This window comes from Patagioenas fasciata, chromosome 2 (assembly GCF_037038585.1).
Source record: "Patagioenas fasciata isolate bPatFas1 chromosome 2, bPatFas1.hap1, whole genome shotgun sequence".
NCBI classification, from domain to species: Eukaryota; Metazoa; Chordata; class Aves; order Columbiformes; family Columbidae; genus Patagioenas; species Patagioenas fasciata.
The window spans coordinates 101,510,138-101,531,998 of NC_092521.1; the positions used below are offsets into that span (position 1 = coordinate 101,510,138).

The window sequence follows — 21,861 nt, forward strand, 5'->3', positions numbered from 1 at the left end:
GTTTAGTCAAAGCCACTGATTCAACACGGCTGTTTTCAGGCTCCTTGGGCTCTTCTGAAAACCACGACCACACTGTGTCTCAGTCACTACTTTCACATTTCAAAATTCATCTGCTTTTTGTTTTGACAATCCTCATTTAATGACAGCAGGAACATTTAGTGATAGTAAATTAGTTCCAAGATTTAAGAGCATCAGTTTCAAGGAAAATATGCAGTGGTCAGTATCTGAAATAATAAAAACTATTACTATAATGCACTAAGGCAGTGGTATCAAAGTTACTTTCACCGGGGGCCACATCAGCCTCACGGTTGCCTTCAAAGGACCAAATGGATTGTCCTAAAATTACATTCAGCCCTTTGAAGGCAACCGCGAGGCTGACGTGGCCCCTGGTGAAAGTGACTTGGACACCCCCGCACTAAGGTCAACCTAAAGCATCTGGATCAGAGTTCTAGGTCTTACTTTCGTGTCTTTTTAACAGGTATTCTGCACCAAAACAAACTTTCGCATCAAGTTCCCTGAATATATTAAAAAGGGGTGGGGGGAGGTAATCATTTGCACACACACCTAAGAAAAAATTAGAAAGCTGTTTTATTTGAATCTGTGAAACTGAAGTCCAATAAATAAAATGCTTAAGGTTCACCATAGGACACCATGTAGGAAAACTCAGGTAAGACTGGACTGCTCCCTTGGCGCCCCAAGGCACTGAAATGACTTCCCAGATACCCACCCTAAGCCATGCTGTTATTTTAAAACCTTTAACTGTTCATGACAAGCCTTCCCCAGATGCTTGCTGCCAAATTCCTCCCTACTGGGGTTTTACCAATACCAGCAGAACTGCCCCAAAGAGGACAGGGCTCACAGTATCAAGGTTTGAAGAGTGAAAATGAGTGGCTGGATTTCAGAACTTCTATAGAGCATCCCTTACCCTCACTCAGAGCCCTTCAAACTGCTTCATGGACTTCCAAATAGCAGATTCTCTCTGTTTCAGTTACCTGTACGTCACATACATACCTTAAAATTCTTCAAAGTAATCAGTATGAAAACATTGAGATTGTATCCAAAATAGAATTTCAAACAGCTTACAGAACCTCAGGCAGACAGTCACTAAATCCTGCTTATACTATGCCCTTTTAGAAATGGCACAAAGGACAATCCTGTATCTTCTTTAAAAACTATCGCACAGGGCAAAAGTATGCTTATTACTTAGAAAACCAGAAATAAGCTTGGGCAGATCACCCTTTCCTTGTACCACTGGCACAAACGAGCTAACAGGAGAGCCCACTCTTTGTCTTCTTCTAGGAAAGAAGGGTGGGGAGAGGAGGATGAAGAAAAAAATTATGCATATTATCAATTATTATATAACTGGTTATTAATGAATATTGGAGGCACTGTTTCACAAGCCAGATGAAACCAACTGTATCCAGAAAGAAAGGACATAGTAAACAAGGCCTCAGTGTGGCCACCAGTACTGCAGTTTGTTCTTCAATTCAAGTGAAGTAACAGAAATGCTAATTCATATTGATCAAGATAGTCTGTTTGGCTTGTATATAATTCTTACACTCTCTATACAACAACAGAAAAGATCACTATGTGACTATTATTGGTTCAAGTACTCAACACTTTAGAGGCTTGATGCTACCAATGCATCCTGTTTCAGTTTGTACAATTTCTGACTCAAAAGACGTCAGGCCATACATTTAATTTCCTGGGGAGGATGTGCTGCTCTGTTACTACCGCATGCAATGGCAATTTAAAATAAAAAGCAGATGTTTCACTAAACTTTGGTGGTATTTGGACAGAGCTTCTACAGGTAAGTGATGTGCACAGAAGCCATATACTCCATGTAACAAAGCAACGTGGCACTCTCCAAAGCAGTTTTGCTTTTTGAAAAAGAAACCAAATGCTGCTATCAAGCTTTGAACAACAGCTATTTAAACAACCAGGCTTCACCACCAACAAAAACAGCAAATACTTCTGGTTAGCAAGATCTATTTAACAGATAATAACACAACCATTTCAAGTCTGTTAATTATAACACTTCAATAGGCACCCCCAGACCCCTCAATCCTCATCATGTTAATACTACTTAGATACCACGTCACCAGACTTAACTGGCACAGCTATTTTGACTGAGGAAAAAAAAGGATTTCCATGTATTTTATTGCTATCCGTGCACTGGGAATTTGAAGGGGTAACGGATGTAAAGGCTACAATCACTTCTTCAGTAGATAAAACAAAAATAGGTTAAAAAAAATTAGGACTTAAAAATGCAAATCATCAAATAGATGTTTTTGATGTAGTTTGCCTCAGTAAATTAACCAACATTATACATTTTATTGTTTAGAAAAGATGATCACATTGCAGAAAAATAAAATAAAATTTGTTTTTAACAGGACAAATGTTTTACATGGCGGTATAAAAAGTGTAATGGGATCCAGGAGGGGAAGAAAGATATTAGAAAAAAACAAAACCTAAAAAACACACCAAAAAATCACTACGCCAGAAAAAGTTAAAAGCTAAAACAAATTCCAGATGTGTAAGTCTAATGGTTTCAGCTTTTTCAAATACAGAACTACATGTGCCATTCACAATAAGTCACAACTGAGTAAGACTTTCTGTACTTTTCTGCATCCTTCAACAGGCCAGTCTGCAAATCAAAACAAGAGATACTATAAACTGCTAAATCGATAAGTATGCAATTATGGATTGCTTTCAGTGATTATAAAAAGCCTGTTTACATATCTAATGGTTCATCTTTTATATTCAAACTGTGCTTGATATTTTTCAGTTCAGACATACTGAAACCCAGTAGCACAGACGGCTTATAATTATTTATCGCCTTTAAGCATATATGCCTCCTTTTTCCAAAGAATGCTCCAACATCAATTTTCCATGCAAACAGCAGCAAGGACAGTAATTCCCTCTCTTTTTTAGAAGGATATGGTCTCTCATGAAAATAGTCTGTCAAAAACTGTTTTTGAGCCTCATATGAATTGTGATCATACTGTTTAGGATCCACTGCGAGAATGCGAAGATCCTCACTAGAAAGAAGCTTCTTTATCTCAGTCCTACTATTAATCTTTTGTCGTTTGAAAGGCACTACCCCTAAATTCAGTTCTCTTTCTGGTGACAGAGCTACGCCAGTACTTATGCTCAGAGGCTGCTGTTCCTTATTCCTTTGGTCTTCTGCAACAAAGCTGGAATCCAATTGCTTTCTTTTCACCAACACAGAAACCTGCTTTTCACCATTCACAAACAGTAGCTCTTTCTTCTCAGTTCGCTCGAGCTGCATCTTCACGCTTGAGTTGCTGTCTTTGGGAGCACTTCTGCAACGGAGCAAGTGTACAGCAATAGCTGTCAGAGTCATATTTCCAGTGTACACACCACAACAGTGGATGCACTTGAAAGCAGGAGACTTTAAAATTGTATGTACGGTTGGCATTATGTGATGCCGCTCTTTCAAATGCATTTCATAGGTTTCTTTACTAACAAACGTACCGAAGCAAAAGGGACAGGTTAACACATTTTTTTTGCATCTGTTGTTCACTTCTGTTGTCTGAGGTTTCACTTTGATGTAAACAGGGACAAGTGTCCTTGAATTCAGCCCAGCAAGCACTGCCAAATGTACTTCTCTTTCACCAATGTCTTCTTTTGGTAACACTGTACTGAAATCGAAGTGTGGAAATACAAGGTCACCCTGAGCATCGCTACCTAGCTGAAATCCTCTGTTGCTATAATCTGCATGTAACTGTTTTTTCCCATTGTGTGCAGTTTTATTGTGCTCTACAAGGCTTAGTAAGTCATGGAAAGTAACTGTGCAAAACAAGCAAGCTAAGCCATGCATCAAGAGATGTTTCATGAGCTCCTCCTCACAGAGAAAACATTTACAAGAGAAACACCGGACTGTCTTTTCTGTCATCCACCTCAGAAAGGGTGCACAAGCTGCAAGTTTGTCAGGTTCTGGGGCTTCTTCCATTTTTACTTCACCATGTTTGTGGGCCACCGCCATGTGCACCTGGTAGACATTTGAGGGGAAAAGCTCATTGCAAACAGGGCAAGTCTTCCATTGCTTTGCCTGTCTGACAGCCTGACTTGTTTCAGGACCAGGTGGCAAGGTTTGTAATGATATATTCTGAGACGTTAGAACCACTGGAGGAGAGGGTGCACTAGCCGGTGACTGGGACAACTGAGTCACTGTCCCAGACTGCATTAACTGGATGGGCACTTGCGGTGGAGTCACAGTTGCTACTCCACCACCAGGAGGTACAGGCAAAGTAACAGAAACCGGGGCAAGCGTGTACGTAGGTATCCCATTAACCTGCTTACCAGTCGGAATCAACTGCCTAAGTATAGAACCTGTAGTCAAAAAAGTTGCGTTCTGAGAAACTGCAGGTTGAACTGGCTGATTTACTGGCATGACTGCTGGGGCAACAGGTTGATTAAGCTGAAGAAACCCAGCTCCAACAGGCTGTCTGACAGGAACAACCCCAGAGGCAACAGGCTGATTAAGCTGGAGAACCCCTGACGCAACTGTCTGTGCCACGGGAAGGACGCTGGGACCAAGGGGTCCATTCACATTCCCAAGGGATTGGTTGATGGAGAGAACTCCCGATGCAACCGGCCGGTTCACAGGGCTGATGGGCTGAGTCACAGGCAGCGTCCCAGCTGCAACCGGATCATTTATAGTACCAATGGGTTGACCAATAGGAAAGATCCCAGGCCCCACAGTTTGATTAAGAGGAAGAACTGCAGGGGCCACAGTTCTATTTATGGTTCCAACGGAGTGATTAAGAGGAACAGCTCCAGTCCCCATGGGCTGATTGAGGGGGAGCCCATGAGAAACAATGATAGGCTGGGATGGTGACGGCTGAATATTAACATTACTCTGACCTACAGAAAGATTGCTAGATACAAGAGTAACATGCGACGGGGTAACAACCGGAGCCGAAGTTGTATGTGGAAGGCTACCAGAGGCACTTGGAACAGTCAGTGACCTGACCATGTTTTTAACTGGTTTTGGCTGCACCGCAGTCTGGTTTTGATTATTCTGTGGAAATGCAAGCTGGACGCAAGAGGGAGCTGTGACAGAACCTGCTGGGGCAGCAGCAGGCCCTGCAGATGGAGCAGCTGTTGCCACACCTTGGGGAGGCTTTGGAGCAATATGCATCTGTTTCACTAGTCCTGGTTTCTTAATATGTTCTGAAATCACAGACCGAAGTTTGTTCTCAAGGTCTCGGTGTATTTCAGCTGTCAAGACATGATACATTAAAGAATCTGGGCTGTTTGCAGAAGCATTACATTTTTTACAGTAGTGTTGAATAGAATTCCCTTTACTTTCATCACGTTTCAGGCCAAAATACGTACCTATTAGGTTTTGAAAATGCTTTATCAGCACATGTTTCTTCATATTGTAATACAATGTGTCTGTAAATTGACATTTTAGACATGTAAAGTTTATGATGTCACTCCTGAATTGTTTCATGCCATCCAAAATGCTGACTGTATAGTTCTGTATTCTTTTATTAGACGAATGAAACATCCGGATATGTTTTCCCACTATTTTGGGATCAGAAGCAAACGCACATTTTGGGCAAGGAACCACCAGCTCTTGGTCCATTTCATCTTCATGGTAACGGTGCAAGTGATTCTTGAACGAAGTAAGCAATTTTGATGAGAACTTGCATAAACTACAGCAGTAGGGCTTTGTTCTGTACCTCTGCAAACAAAACAAAAACATCTACTTAGAAACTGCCAGTTTCTCAATCTCTGTTACCTGTTTGAAAGTAGTCTGCACTATCACATGTCAAAAATGCATTAATCAGATGTATAGGATGCATCTCCTTGTTTTCATGGAAATCTGGTTTTGAAAAGCAGACTTAAAGCTGACATACTTACAGGGAGAAACACTTGTGCCCTTTCTGCTTCTTTCTAATTTACTAAAAAGTCTCAAGTGAGTTCATTTCTACTCCAGTTCACAAGAAGTAATTCTGAAGCCCATTTTTTAAAGCTGGGAATCACAGAACAAGCTAAGAAGTATTTGTATGCCACAGCACTTAAGAGGTGAAACCTTAGCAATTAGGAATAGCAGCCCTTTTAATACGATACTTCTAAAGCTTTATTTAGCTCAGGTCTACCTCCAATTTACTTGAGAAGAAGCGAGAAGGGGTATAGGGCCTCTTTGTGTATTTGAATACCCTGCCCTTTATTGAAAGCTCTCCAGAAGTACCTCTACCATCAAAGCCACAAAAGACTAATTTTTTAAGAACATTCTTTTGGGACCTCTACATATTGTCTCAACATATTGGACATCTCATCACAGCAATTTCTTTAAGAAACTTCCTCTAGTACACTCATTATATAGCATCTGGATTCTTCTTACTAAAGTATTTTAACTGTATAAAAAACTAAACTATCTTCCACTAAACTGTGGTTTGCTCCCTCAATTACACATCATTTGACAGCATTACTTCTCATATTAACACTATTTGCTCAATTATTTCAAAAAAACTGGAAACCTTGTCACTTTTTCTTATCAACTTCCTAGGAAGTTGATCCTGGCTCCTGCCAAAAACTACAGAATCAGTCACAGCAACCTCCAGATGACAAATCTGCACTCTCAAACACCCATTCAGTGGAACTTGTCTGTTGCCTCAGATGTGTTTTTCACCCACATGACTTCTGCCCCTTCTGTGAGACACCATCCAAAGGGAACGGCAGCTGTTCCATTCACTAAAGTATCCAGCCTAGCTAGATCACCCACATACATATCACAAAACACAATGGAAAGAACTGCAGCAAGAATTTGTGCAGGTGGTTTTGCCTTGGTTGGTTGGTTTTTTTTGCCATTTCTTATAGTCATGAAGGTGCCATCTATTACCAGGGCTAAAACAGTCACCGGATGCTAACCAAAATCTAACCCCCAAATTAAAAAGACTGGGTCAGTAAAACCACTGTCTGGCTAAGGCTGCTGAAGTGTATACTGTGAGGTTGTCAGTAAATTATCCTCTACTTATGGTGGAAGATATGGATTCTTTTGGTGTCTGGCATTAGCTGCCAGTGAACAGCACCACAGCAAATTAGAAGCAGCTTCAATCTCACTTTTAAAATATACCAGACAGAGAAAGGCCACTGACACTACTGAACTCATGAAGCATGCAGAGCATTATTAAAAGTTCCACCTCACTAGCACGTGACAAAGAGACATGACTGCTTATTTTTGTTGTCTGAGGCTTAGAAAAGCTTATATGTTTTTAAATACCAGGTCCATACATTCTTTATGTCCCTACACAGGCCCCATTTCTGGGTTTGGTCTTTCTGTCCCCAAGAACTTATGCCATAGTACAATACACCGTCAATACTTCCTTGCTGCCAAGTCTGAACAATTGTTAGGTGCGGCAAGAACACTCTACAAGTAAGTGGTCCAAGTGCTGAATTAATTTACTATTGCATAGTAATGAAGTTTTCACTTCTTACACAAACAAGCACTGCAGTATACAACTAAGAAGCCACCCCAGTACCTGCATACTGGTAAGTCTACGGAAATAATGAAAATAATGTTCCATGCCTTCTCAGATAATTTGTTTTTCAATGGAGGTAAAAATTATGAGACTCCAACAAAAGAAAAAAAAAAGTAGTTCCATTCTTCGAGTTCTATCAAATTAAGACAAATCCTAAAGTCCCACTACTTAGCTAAAAAAAATAATAATAATAAAAAAAATCCAACAAGATTATGTTTCAGCAGAACAAAAGCATATGGAAGTCTGCTACTTTGATGTTTTCTATATAAAATGGAGCTCTTCCACACAGACACCTTAGAAAATAATTTTGTCAGCATGTTCTCCTTGCATACACATCTAAGCTGCTTTTTACATTTGCAAGTGCTAGCAGCATCTACTAATCACATCTCTGTTTCACAGAAAATTTGACAAAAAAAGAATGCTAAGCCCCTTAAGTAAAATGAAGCATCTTGCGAGACTGACCAACACACAACCCTAAACTGTATAAATGGAAGAAAAAGAAGACTTAAAAGAGGCATTTGCGAAAACTCGTTTAGCCCCACTCCAAAGAACATAACCCAGAACACAGTAACATCTTCCACTGTGTAGTCTCACATTCCCCACAATCTACAGACAAGCAGAAAGACAACAGCCTTCAAAAACCAAAGTTCTTCCAGAATTATTAACGTCTCTCTAAAAAAGTACTAATGGTAGAAACAATCAGCTCATCTAAATAAACATCTTCTCCAGCCTACCGAATTTCCTATGTAGCTCAAACAACTCATATTCCCTTACGGTAGCAACTTTGGAATAGGACCCACTTCTCCCAAATCCAGGCAGCATGATGCCAAGATATATGAACAATATCTATGAAGAAAACACAGCTACTTAAAGAAAATGTATAGCAACAAGCTTAGTACCCAAAAAACACAGCTTGGCAAATCTGTTCCACAGCAACCCATTACAAACTCTACACTGAAGTTCATTAGGTGAGATTCCAATCTTGTTTTTCAGACAGATATAGATACTACGGGTCATCCTGACCAGCTGAGTCAGAAGATGCCCTCTCTAATGCATGATTTTTAGTTCTTTTCCATTTTCACAGAAATGGCTAATCGTTTTTCCTAAAGGACTGTGGAAGACAGAAAAAAAGCAACATTGTAAGTTTTAGACAGGAAGGTGCACTTGCCCTGTCTTCATCCTCTTCTTCCCTGTTTCATATCTGCGGAGGAGGGGGAACCTCCCCTGCTCATCTAACACAGAACATCTCCCAACACTGTTAAGTCTGAAGGCAAAGAAAAAGGGAAAAAAAGACAACCAGCAAGGCTAGAGCTCAGGTAACATGCTGACTGGAGTCAGGAGACCTAATAAAGGAAGGTTTTCATGTGCATCAAGAAGAAATAAAAAATAATAAGTTTTTCTTGTTTGTTTTGCTTGTTTGTGGTTGTTTTTTTTTTTTTTTAAAGAGACCATCATAACCCCTAACAGGATTTATTGCATTCACCTAAACCAAATGTAACCTTGGCTGAAGGTAACTGTGAACCTTATCTGAAGTGGTAGCAACAGGCTGGATGCAATCTGTCTCTACAGACCTAGTCAAACAACAAGTCACATTTGACTTCTTCATCCACAAATTCATGCAAACAGATGAACATCTAGTCTTAAATGCACGAACCCAAGTTCAGGAAAGGAGAATAAGGAGACAAAGCAGACAAAGGTCCTGAAGAGGGGGAGGGATCACTTGCTCCTAAATGACAGTTTGGCAAAGACTCTGGTTAGCCTGTACGCTGAGGACTATTAGAAAACACAGCTATTGCACTTGGCAGCCTCAGTTTGTTTTAAATATGATAAAGGCAGATTAAAAAAATCCTGGCAAACCACCACAACCCTCTTCTAAACCATCACCTGTTGATTCAGGATTGAAAGAGCAGATCCACCACTGCTGACTTGCTGTTGACAGGCCTTCCTCATGGAAGCTATCAGGAGCCCTAGGACTCTTCACTAAGGCTGACAAAATACTACCTTTTCTTCTGGAGATACTCCTATGGTCTACAGAGTATCTTAAAAACTTGCTAGAGTACAAAAATTGTTTTGTCCATCTCAACTTTGCCTTTCTTGTAGATTCTAGCTTCACATGAGATTCCAGTTATACAGAACACAAAGCTGTTTCACATACACACATCGACTGCAACCTTAACCCAAGCCCCTAAGGATGATTTCAGCTTAATCCACACGCATCTATGCAATTGCATTTTCACCCTTCCAATGAAACAAGAAGCATGTTGTATACAAGAGCGTGTTAAACCTATGCACCAGATTAAGCTAAAAAGGCAGGACATTAGTGTGACACCTTCAATACTGATGTTCAAGGCTGCATCCTTAAAACAGCATGTACATTCCCTATAATCAGATGCATTACAGGGAAAAACACAGAAAAAAATGAATTTTTTTTCCCTCATTAGTAGTTAAAGCTATTTAACTAGATGCTAAAGCTATTTTTTTTTTTTACCATAAAAAGGTGTATTTTAACTTTTCCAGGACTTCTGAAAATCAGCAACCTCACATGCACATCCACCCAGAATTTCTAACAAAAATACACGTACCTTCCTTTTGCCCACAGATTCCCAAGGAGAGACATCACTCCATGAAGTGTTACAAAAGTGTTTTTCACCTGGGTCAAAACTTTCGAGACTCTAAAAGAAACAAGAAAACATGAAATAATCTGCTTTTTCAGTCTGTTCTAAATACAATAGTCTCAATATAGAGCAGGGGAAAACCACAAAGAATGAAAGTCCATACAGCATTCAGATACACATCTCGAAACTCAGTTCAAAGAAATTACTTCTTTCATCTCTCTCTGTTTTACCTCAAATGCTTGTTCATTTGACTGCCTTGTAATATAGTAAGAATTCTGAACACTACATAGTAACCGAAAATAATGTAAGAGTGAAAATATTTATCCTTTAATTCCATTGCTTCTCGCCAAGTTCACAGCAAACACCAGAAGACATTTTCTCCTTCCACCTTCCTCCTCCTAAATCTGTATTATTCCAGTATTTACTTCAATTTATTAACTTACCACTATGGCTTATTTTGCAACAGGTTTTGGTATTAAATCTTTACAGCATTGCTATGCTTTTAACTTCAAAAAAAGGACATTCCCAGAAGCTTGTTTCAAAGAGCAGCAGTATTTTTCCTCAAGCTATAAAAGCAACAATATTATCATATCTGGAAAAACTGTGACAGAGTAAACATCTTTCCTTACAGTATTCTTCTCATTAATCCCATCGGAGCAGTATGTTCCTCAAGCCAAAGCCAGCTACTCTAAAAATCTTAGGTTCTTCTCCAATTTTCTGAGGCTTACACGTACCCAAACACCAACATAGCAAAAAAAAAAAAAACCACTAGATTCCTGTTTGGTAAGCATTTCTCAGTACTCGAGGCTAGCTTCAATAGCACACTACAGTGTCTTAGATGAAACACAGGCTATGAATCCAGGCTTAATCCACACAAAACTAGCATTGCTACTCCCCCCTCACACTCTCCTTGCCTTTCACAAACCCCTCTTCACCCAAAATTCTGCAAGATGCTTAGAGAGGGTGCCTCTGCACCAAACTCCATTAGAACAGCAGATGCAGGTAATAAAAACCATTTAAGACCAGCTCATCTTCAAGAGTAGTGCAATTCATAAATCTAATAGTTTGTGGTAAAAAAAAAAAAAAAAGCAATATTCATGTGAAATTTACAAGGAACACAGGATATACTGAACAACACAAAGAAACAGCCTCTAGCAGTCAAACAAATACACAAACCCACCTAATGCAGGCTCAGTTTCCACTAGGCTCCTGTCTACTCCATGCAAATGTGAGCATCCTTGTGTGTATAACAGATTATAGTGAGCCAGAACTCCATGCTGGTGATAATCTAAATGAAATTGTTCAAGAATTTAGAAAAACGTAGCTAAGTTTGTAGTAAGTTTTCCAGCTTTTTCAACCCTCACATTTCCTCAAGGAGGATCGTGAAGAGCTCAGCGCAAAAATAAACACCTTCCATTCCAATCAACATCTAGGCACAGAATAAGACATCTATTTGCCCTTCAGTCAAACCTTCTTTAAAAAAAAAAAAAAAAAAAAAAAACAACCCTCAGAAAGATCCCTTGCATGGAACAAGAGAAATCCCACAGCCTTAGAGAACACAATGCTTTGCTGTTAAACAAAGAGACAAGATTTACTAACCATTCTTCAGCTGAAGCACTGGAGTAAATTACACACTGTTAAAAAAGTTTTCTTGAAGTTTATGGCCTATCCCAAACATGTTCTGCTTTTCATTTGAGTACAGTCCACCAAGAGAGGCTCCTAGACCTGAACACCAGACAGTAAGTCTGGATCATTCTGCTGAAACAGGTATTTCCTGCAAAGAAATATTCACCAACAAAGGACAACCATTCTTACCACTACAATTAGTCAGTGTTGCAAACAGCTACTATGAACTCTTGCTTTCAGAGATCCACGCTGATGTTGCAGACACAAGCTTTGAAAGGTTAATTTGCTATGCATTTCCACATTTCTCACTTGGAAGAGGGGAAGAAAACAGAGGCATGGAAAGGTGTCAAGAATCCACTTGGTCTCCAGGCTACGAAGAGATACTAGTTGTATGTGAAATTCCTTCACCTTCCTCACAAATTACTGTGCATTGCCATGCCTTATTAGAACAGCCTAAGAGCAGTTGTAAGACCAGATGGCAGGTAAGTTTGTATCATATCATTTCATATCATTTCCTAAACCCTCCAGCCTTCCCTCACAAGAACAATGTCTAGAAATCAATCTTAATATTTGAGGAAAAAGGAGAGGGAAAAAAAACACACCACACCAAACAACTATACTTTAAACTAATTCTCACATATTTTTGGTAGACTAGCATGTGTGATATGTTAATAAATACTATTATCAATATGAATCAAGTACAAATCAAGCTCTGAAAAACATTCTTCTTGCTGCTAAAGTCACACCAAAATCAGTCCAAGATTTCTAAAATGGTATTTTTTTGGCCCACATCTCATAGAGCTTTTTCCCAAATGGAAATGTTACCTGGGTTCCTCACCTTCACCATTTATTAGGAAAGAAACAAAAGCAAACAAACACACACCAACTCCACCCCCTAAAAAACCAACTAAACACAAAACACCTTACTCTCATTCACCATTAAACTCCATAATGAAATAAAAAAGTTGCACTGCAATCCATTTCAGAGCAAAAACCTAGCATCGTCAAAACATTTCCTTCTCAAACGGTCAAGACACAACAGCTTCTGACTTAGAAGTTTAGTTACAAGACAACATACAACACAATAAAAACAGTAAAAAAGGGAAAATACTAGACAAATACATCATTTCCTGAGGTCTTATAAGATTTATTTAGATACATCAAACGTTGTTCAACTGCAATAACCAAGAATGTTCCACAATGAATTATGCCTGTAGATCTTAAGCATGTTCTAAATGTTTACTTACACAGTTTCAGAAAAAATACCACAGAAGACATAACAGGGTCCCTACAGAGAGTTAACTAACTTTAGTACCATCACACAAAATTAACCTGAACTCTTGGCTATGGTCAATGTGAAGTCATGAACATAACAAACAGCCAAAAAAGCCTGTGTATCAGCTGGCTGAAACACACTGTTATTTATTTAGCTACTGAATTGCATTACTGTGTTTGCACTTTTTCTGGTATTAGTCTTGCCAATCTGATGGCATGAATTCCTCCTTCTTGTTGCATACTAGTTTCTGCTCAAAACAGCAACAATGGTACTAGGTTCATCTCGATCATCCCAGCACACTTACATATACTTTTGATGAAGAACTGAACAACGACTCAATAAAACAAGTTTGGTGTTTACTCTGGACACAAAGTTTAAAGGTCTGCAACAAGATTACTACATCTAATGGTTTGCCCATTTTCAGAAACACTGACAATTCACATATCCTTCAGAGGTTTGCCCTTGATATGTGACATGAGAGAATTTAACATCTTTGAGTAGACTCAAGTCTTCATTTGCTTGTGATTTTAAAAGAATTACAAAAATGCTGATATGTAGTACACAGATAACATTTCATTAGTCTGTTTGCTAAAGCTGTACTGTTTCCTTTTGTTGAAATATTACTAATACAGAATGCAGCACCATCTATAACACATCTTGCTGAGAAATAGTTTCTTTCAATGCTATGGACTAAAATACTAAATTCTACACCTGGCATACAAGTAGCCAGTCATGAGTAATCCTTCAAGTAAATACCCTACCATGAAGATCTGTGGCAAAGGAGTACCATATATACATTAAAACGGGAAATATTTTCCAAGGGTTTATATTTCAGACTGGTTTACATTATTTCAAATGCTTTACCTTCAACAATTCCCTGCAGCTTTCAAGCCCAAGATCCACAAGAATGCCCTTCACCTTTTTTCGAGCCTTCCTGATATTATCAAGATTTTGAACAGGAATTTGAAACATTTTGCACTTTTCCTGAAAAAGAAATACAAAACACTGATGGAATACTTGAACACAGTCACTTACATTTAACAATATTAGAACAGTCTGAAAAATGTAATCCTGAAAACCCAAAAGCCTTAGGCCAAAGAACTGGCCTCATTAATACTTCCCAATAGATCACTTGCTTCCTATCATGGTTTTTGATATGATAGAGTTAAATTTTCATCCTAGTAGCTGGGACAGTGCTGCCTTTTGGATTTAGAATGAAAATCATGTTGATAACACAGTGATGTTTTAGTTGTTGCTAAGTAGTCAAGGACTTTCCAGCTTCTCATGCTGTGCCAAGTGTACAAGAAGCTGGGAGAGGGCACAGCCTGGATAGCGGATCCAAACTGGCCAAAGAGATATTCCATGCCATATGACATCATGCTCAGTATACATTTTGGAGGAAAGAAGGGGGTGGGGAGTGATGGTGTTTGTCCTCCCAAGTAACTGTTATACGTGATGGAGCCCTGCTGTCCTGGAGATGGCTGAACACCTGCTCACCGATGAGGAGAATGAATTATTTCACTTCGCTTGTGTATACGGCTTTTGCTTTACCTATTAAACTGCCTCTATCTCAACCCACAAGTTTTCTCACTTTTACTCTTCTGATTTTCTCCCTCTTCCCACAGCATAGGGGGGGTGGGAGAAGGAGGTGTGAATGAGTAGCTGCAGGTGCTTAGCCGCTGGCTCACATTAAACCACAACACTTCCTCTTAAAGGAAACAATATCAATTGGGCTGGGGGTGGAAATCCTCGATGTTTCTTCTCTCCTAGCTAGACAAATATCTAGACAATTTTTTTTTCTCTCAGATCACTTTGTGTATATATGGTAACTACACTGTGGTTTTCTGTTGGTTTGGGGTTTTTCAGTTTTGGTTTTTTGTTTGGTTGGTTCTGGGTTTTTTTTGTAAGAAAACCTGAATATCAGAATTTTACTAAGTTCCATTCAGAAAATTACTGCTATTTCATTTAGGAAGGCAGAATTCAACAACTTTCACCTTGAATGTTGGAGTCAAGATGAGAAGCCTCTGTAATAATTTGGTTTGTTATCATGTATGTACATGATTCAAACCAGACTGCCAGCAAAACCTAAATTTCCTGCAGAAGTTTCTGCTGCTTTAAGTTGATATGGACCTTGGCATAAAATAAGGTACTAAGAAAATCAATGCAGTAGAAACAAAACGTGATTCACATATGGCATCAATAGCTAAATATGCCAAAATGTGACAGTATTTGTAAATACCCATATGCTTTCAGGTCTCCTCCTCTGAAGAAATCCTTATAGCTCTATCATCTTCACCTACTCCAGAATGTGGATTTATAGCCTACCCTGCTCCCTTCCGCAAGCTGTGACTATGGAGCAGATCATCCTGAGCACCATCACATGGCACATACAGGACAACCAGGTGATAAGGCCCAGGCGGCATGAGTTCATTGAAAGGCAGGTCCTGTTTGACTAACTTGATCTCCTATGAGAAGGTGACCCACTTAGTGGATGAGAGAAAAGCTGTGACTGTTGTGTACCCAGACTTTACTAACGTCTTTGACGCTGTCTCTCACAGCATTCTCCTTGAGAATGCCGCTCATGGTTTGGACAGCTGTTAATCTTTTTTGGGTAAGAAACTGGCTGGGCCCAAAGAGTTGTGGTATGATAGCTGGAGTTCAAAATACAGAGGAGGATGACAACTACTGCAAGATTAATTATAAAGACAGATGATCTGCTGTGGGTCACCTATAGGAAGGTTGTTGCAGTGTGGTTGCCCAGCTGTCTAAAGCACACCACCAGGAAGGGTCCAGCACTTCCCCAACAGCTAGGCTTTCATTGCTCCCATGCAGCTGGGCTATGGATGCATCAGCTGCTTATCTTGAGCTCCCAGTAGATCATAAGGTAACCCCACAGGCTTAGCTTGTCTTCAGTTCCCTGTGTATTAAAGGTATCCCCATGGGCTTAGCTTTAGAAGTATGTTCCTTTATCACCTTCTCTCCAGATTATGGCAGAATGCAATTTACACTGAGATTTAAGAAATTTAAGTGCACAGAATACAACCAAACTACCCTGCACTGAAAAAGGTCACTGTGAGCTTCACAGGTATTTCTTTGTTCTTAAACAGCTGGCAGAGGACCCAAGAGAGTTTAAAATATCTCAGTTCTTTTTGCTAAACAATTCAGCCATCCAGGACAAGTTCTATCAAGTAGAAATAGGAAAAAAAAAAAATTCCCAAACAGTACTTCAGTGTTGATGGTCCTGAATGTCTTGAAAAGCTTCTTAAAAAAAGCATGTCCATTGTCAGCAGCAAATTTTTGCCTTGAAAGGCAAGACTTTCCTCTAAACAGTTGCAAAAACCTCAACGCACATAAGACAGAAACTACAAGTAAACCTCACCAAAAGAAAAAAAAAAACACCCACAAAACAAATCAAAAACCACAAAATCACCGAACTTTTTCTACTCTGTTTACCACTATGTATAAAAAAAAAAAAAAAAACCACACAACCAAAACACAATCTATGTACAGAACATACAATTGAGGTTTTTTAATTAGAACAACTCACATGCTATTCTCCTCTTCTTCTCCCCCCAAAGGAAAGGTCCGTACAGAGAAATGGAGAGGGAGCCCCATTTGACAGATGCTGGTCTTGTTTTCTAGTATTTTTTAGTAGTAATGAGTCTGGAAGGCATTCTGATACCATTGGGTTGGGAACAGGAACCTATACAGAATGGAATAAATCAGAGTAACTAGACTGGCATTCATCATTCTCTTTTTAAAGTGAAGTCAACTGGGAATTTGTGTAGTCTCTGATTAAAGTTTTCTGATCAGTTCCTCTGTGATAGCAGGTTATGTGCATGAACTCCACTGCAGGCAACACAAGAGCTGATAGGATGTCACCATGCTCAGATCAGCCAGAAGGAGATGTGGTTCAGCATGTCAGGCTCCACTGGAAATTGTTCCTCCATCTCAGTCCTTTAACTGATACACCGACGCTACTGAAGAAGGTGAAGCAGACATTTCTTGAGGCATGTCTATCTCACAAAAAAGAAACATCAGTCTACAAAGGTGGTATAGCATGTAACATCCATGTATCTCAAGTTTTCTTAAACAGTAACCCTTCTGAGTCATTAATCCAGGAAAAATTCAAAAACAAACAAAACCAAAAACCACAACAACAACCACACACATCAAAGCTTAAATACAAATTACTTATTTTCCAGTTTTCAAGTACCTGGTCTTCAATCAAAACATATTTATATTTCTGTATCTCATGCAGGGTTATTCACCTGGTCTTTTCAACAAATGGTTTGGGAGTAATAGTCTAAGTTACTCATGTAACATTCTCTGTATCCATTAAACCAACAATGGCCCACCATAAAGGTCACACCCTAATTCACTGATTACTATACAGTTTATTATCCATACTCTTCCATTACTAATTTACTTCTATTGTATTTTTAACATTCTTCACTTTAGCTTGCACTTTGTTTCCATTAATAACTACAGTTAATCTCTAGTTGGTACACATCCCATTCTTAACTAGCAAATTTAACACGAAAGCACTACAGTAAAATTAAACCTGAGTTACTTTAGCCCAAGGGTCTTCAACCTTTTATCCTGTTGCCAACCTAAAAACCAGATTTATCTTAAACCACTTTTAACTGTAGTTTCCAAAAAAGTTATAATACAAACAATATAAAAGTTTTCACCAACAGTACCTTTTCATTAACTGGACCAAAGCAAGTTAACAGCAAACTAAAAGACTCATTGCAGCAGGAGATGTCTCAAATTTGGTTCTGAAAAGGTAATTCAATCCTTGCTCAGGCATTTTATCCATGAATCTATTCCTCCATTTACTGTTCACTTGGCTAACACCTCTATAATGACAGAATAAACTGGAGTTTTATGCAACACTTAAAGGTTCCCTTCACTTCCACAACATTTGTAATCATATTCACCCAACTACACTCAGCTTTTCAACAAACATCACAGATGCACCTCTTCTCTTGCAGTAGTACTGTAGCATTTTAATACTAGTCTAAACAACAAGGCAACAGTCTGGACAGCATCCTTCTAGTCAAAGACAAATACTACTAGTTTGCAAAGTAACTATGCTTGATTATAATCTCTCTGCATTAAAAAAAAAAAAAGGCAAAAAAATACTAACATTGCACCACTTCAAAGTGAGAAGTCACCACAAAATGAAAAGTTTCAATTTGCATTCCTTTTAGTCTACTTCTTAACATTCATTCACTGAGGAAAGGACCTCAAGAGGTCACTCAGCCCAGATTCTTATTCCAAGCAGGCTCAACAATGAATCACAACCTGGCACTCTGCACCTTGGCCAGTCAGGTCTTGAGAACCTCCATGGATAGAGGTTCAACAGCCTCTCTGGGCAACATCTTCCAGCCATGCACTGTGCTCACTGTGAAAGGTTTCTTCCTTAAATCAAATCGGCATCATTTGTGTCCCTAAGGAAACTAAGCATATGCAATCAAATTAAATATGAAGCTGATACGGAGTTGGAGCAAGGAAGACACAGAACTGTGCCTTCCACATGCATGCAATAGCTGACAAAACCCCACAGTAAACTAGGTAGTCAGGCTTTTCAAGACATTTCAAGAAAATAGGTAGATACAGAGAAACCCTATTCACAAAAGGCTGCAATGCCTTTTTAGACACCAGATAATCTACACAGAAGACAGATCTCCATACATGCTCCTAAGAAGCAAGCCACTATTCTCTTGCTCACAGAACCACTTACAATAGGTAAATTATAAAAGGCTCATGGAATTTTGCCCTTTCATATTATCTGCTTCAGAAATTCAATCTTTCCTAGTTTTTATACCTTTTTATCTAGTAAATTGTGACTAGTGAGTAACTGTGGAAGACATTTTTATAAAGACTTTCTGGTTTTGGGATATTTGAATGAGAAGTATTTTTAAAGGTTTGCTTACCAACTTGTATATCAGCAGTTATCAGGGCTGACAAGCACCAATGAAGAATTCTTGATTTTCATTTTAGTAAACAAGAAATTAATTCCATTTTAGTTGAGAAAACAATAACTGCTTCATTCCTGAAAACTAGATGAGAGTATGGGAATCTGCTAATCCTCATAATCTAAAGAACAAGAACACTGGATGGCAAAAACAGCAGCTAGAAGGTCAGGCATGCTGAGAAACCACCTAGACATGAGTTCAGCTTGGCCATGCCACATTTTACTCTCATCACTTCAGTTTTGTTTCTGATTAGCTTAAAAGCCCTCCAAAAGTCATACCTGGATATCTGCTCAACTGCATATTACATGGTCGGCTCCATTACCTGGATTCTTATCTGTGCCTTCTGAGCGAGACCTAACCAGATTTAAGAGTATGCTGACGCCATCAAAGCCTTTGGAAGCAGAGGGAAGAAATGCATATAGCTTCCTATCAACTTCTCTAGGTGTTTTAACATCTCTGAAAGATTTAATTCCTGGAAAGAAAAACAGTTAATTGATTAGAATTTATACTATTCTTGTTTATTATTTGTTGTAAACTAAAATTAAACTGACTACATTTAAAAAGTAATTAATAAAACTTGTTAAACTAGTTCTGGTAAACAAAATAATGCTTCTTCATCTTCTTAAATTCAAAATTCTATTCAAGTGCAACTTAACAATCTACTTATTTTCGTGCAACTAAATTAGAAACCTTTAGCGGTCTAGAATTATAAATCTTTTATATTAACAATTTTTCTGTCTTCTTGGCTATAAAACACATAGCCACTAAAACAGTCCCCTAACCCAAAGATGGCCATCAGTCAGTATTTGCTAACACAGTAAAAAATCATTAAGATATATGATTACATGGATAAAGATACAGCATATCAAACTGCATCTTATCCAAGAAGCCAAATGAGAACACGTTCAGATCGCTAACTTCAGCTACTGTGGTGTGAATAACTGCTGTGATGCTTCATTAACACGCAATCAAGTTTCTGTTACCCAAGACTAGTTAGAAGGAACTACACCATTCAAACTCACACAGCCTTCCAAGAGCACTGTAACTCACACAGAGATTGACTCCCCCAGCAGGACCCAAATTCATTCTAGATGACTTGAGCATCTACATGGATCCTACTCAATCCCACAGGACTCATCCATCCATGCGTATGTGTGCAGAAGAGTCACACACAGAGCTCAGCTTCTCCAGGAAGAAGAACACCTGCGTTTGTACCACTGGTCAGCCTGGTATGACTCAAGATGCTTCACACAGATGCACAGATAACCCGCAACCCAAATAATTCAGCAAGCAGATAGAACTGAAAAACATAAGGCTGCACTACAGGTTTCAGCAGAAGTGTTTAAACACAACCCAGCTCTACCAGCATTTGGCAAGACCTAACCCAAACCAAGGATTTCCCAGTGATAAAACATAAGGCATTACAAAACTCTGTGTGTGTGGTCTTCACCGCATCTCAAGATTTGCTATAAAGGGGATGTGGGGTGTTGTTGCTGGTTTTTAACAAAACTTTCATGAAATGAATATTAGAATTACAGGTCACATTACAGCTTAGAATTTATCATGCTTATTACATACAGTTTGCCTAAATATTGCTCTAAAGTAATCCTCTTGTTTGAAATTAAACTGAAACTTATTAAGGTAGCACTAAGACATCTAGAATATAAATTGGATTTGGGATCCCAAGAGAGAATCTTTGTAAGTATTTCATAGTAACTCTTTAAAAGTTTTAGGGGTTCAAATATATATATTTTAGATGACAGAAGACTGTTAAGGAAAACAACTAATTTCCTCCTGAATAGTTTACTTGTCAAAACTTAGGTATTTATCAGTTGAAAATGAGTTGTTCATAAATTTCACAGTACAGAACTATAAACTGCTGCAGCAAACAAATCAAATACCTATCTTTCATTCCATTTACAAATCAGGACAAAAAAAACTTCACACTACCTGCTATCAAGCACAAGGCAAGCATATTCAAATGGTTTTAATTATTTGCATTGTACAGGTTACATTTGTTTACATTATTAATTTTCAAAATTTATTCATTGCCGAAGTACCACAAGAATATTTAATGTAATTTTGCATTCCATTAACATTTTAGTTCTAATTTTGCATGCATACTATTCCCGTGCACATTGTAGTTTTCCTTGAGATGCTTCAAATACCCCGTATTGTCTAGAAGTAATTAAGACTTTTCGTCCACAAGCTTTGAGACAAATTGTTAACTTGGTCCCTTAGAACTTCCATCGCTTAAGTATTGATGGAAATTAAAAAAAAAAAAATATCTATGGTCCTAAACAGCTGCTTAGTAAACATTAGTCGGAAAGCAGTGAGTCTTCCCTGTGTTAAAGAGCCTCGCTGGGCTCATTTCCACTTTCGATCCCGGGCAGACCCGGAGGCCGCTCCGCCAGGGAAGGTGGATCGCTGCCCCAGCGTGGCCCGCAGGAGAATAGGGCGGACACCGCTGTGGGTCAGCGAAACGAGCCCCGACGGGCACGCCCGACACCGCCAGCGAGCTCCGGCACTGCCCGCCCGGTACCCCCGGGGGAATCAGTAGCCCCGGGCCAACGCCCTCGGGCCTCACAGGAGCCGTCCATGCCCGAGCCGCCTGGTGCGGTTCAGCCACCGCGGGGCTTCAGCACAAACGCCGCCGGTGCCCCCAGGTGCTGCCCGGGCCGGAGACTCGGAAACTCTACTGCTGCAAGAGGGTTACAGCCCCCGGCAGCAACCCGGGCTCCAGCCTCCCCGGACCCTGCCCCCAGGTGAAGCGCACGAGCCCCGGCGAGGTGCAGCCCGGGCTCCAGCGCCCCGGCGAGGTGCAGCCCGGGCTCCAGCGCCCC

General features: G+C 39.5%; 1 protein-coding gene across 10 annotated transcripts in view; it reads right to left on the reverse strand.

Moving 5' to 3' along the window:
* Positions 1 to 570: 570 nt before the first annotated feature.
* The window catches only part of ADNP2 (ADNP homeobox 2), a 43,108-nt gene continuing 21,817 nt past the window's right edge, over positions 571 to 21,861 (reverse strand). For 2 of the 10 annotated variants that reach the window (XM_065832904.2, XM_065832897.2), the window contains exons 2-5: positions 16,582 to 16,737; positions 13,899 to 14,018; positions 10,100 to 10,189; positions 571 to 5,716 (exon numbers count right to left, since the gene is read on the reverse strand). In XM_065832904.2, the coding sequence (XP_065688976.1) occupies positions 2,735 to 5,716; positions 10,100 to 10,189; positions 13,899 to 14,006 (3,180 nt within the window). In that variant the 5' untranslated portion in view covers positions 14,007 to 14,018; positions 16,582 to 16,737 and the 3' untranslated portion in view covers positions 571 to 2,734. The other 8 variants (XM_065832903.2, XM_065832900.2, XM_071804639.1 and 5 more) reach the window with 8 other exon arrangements.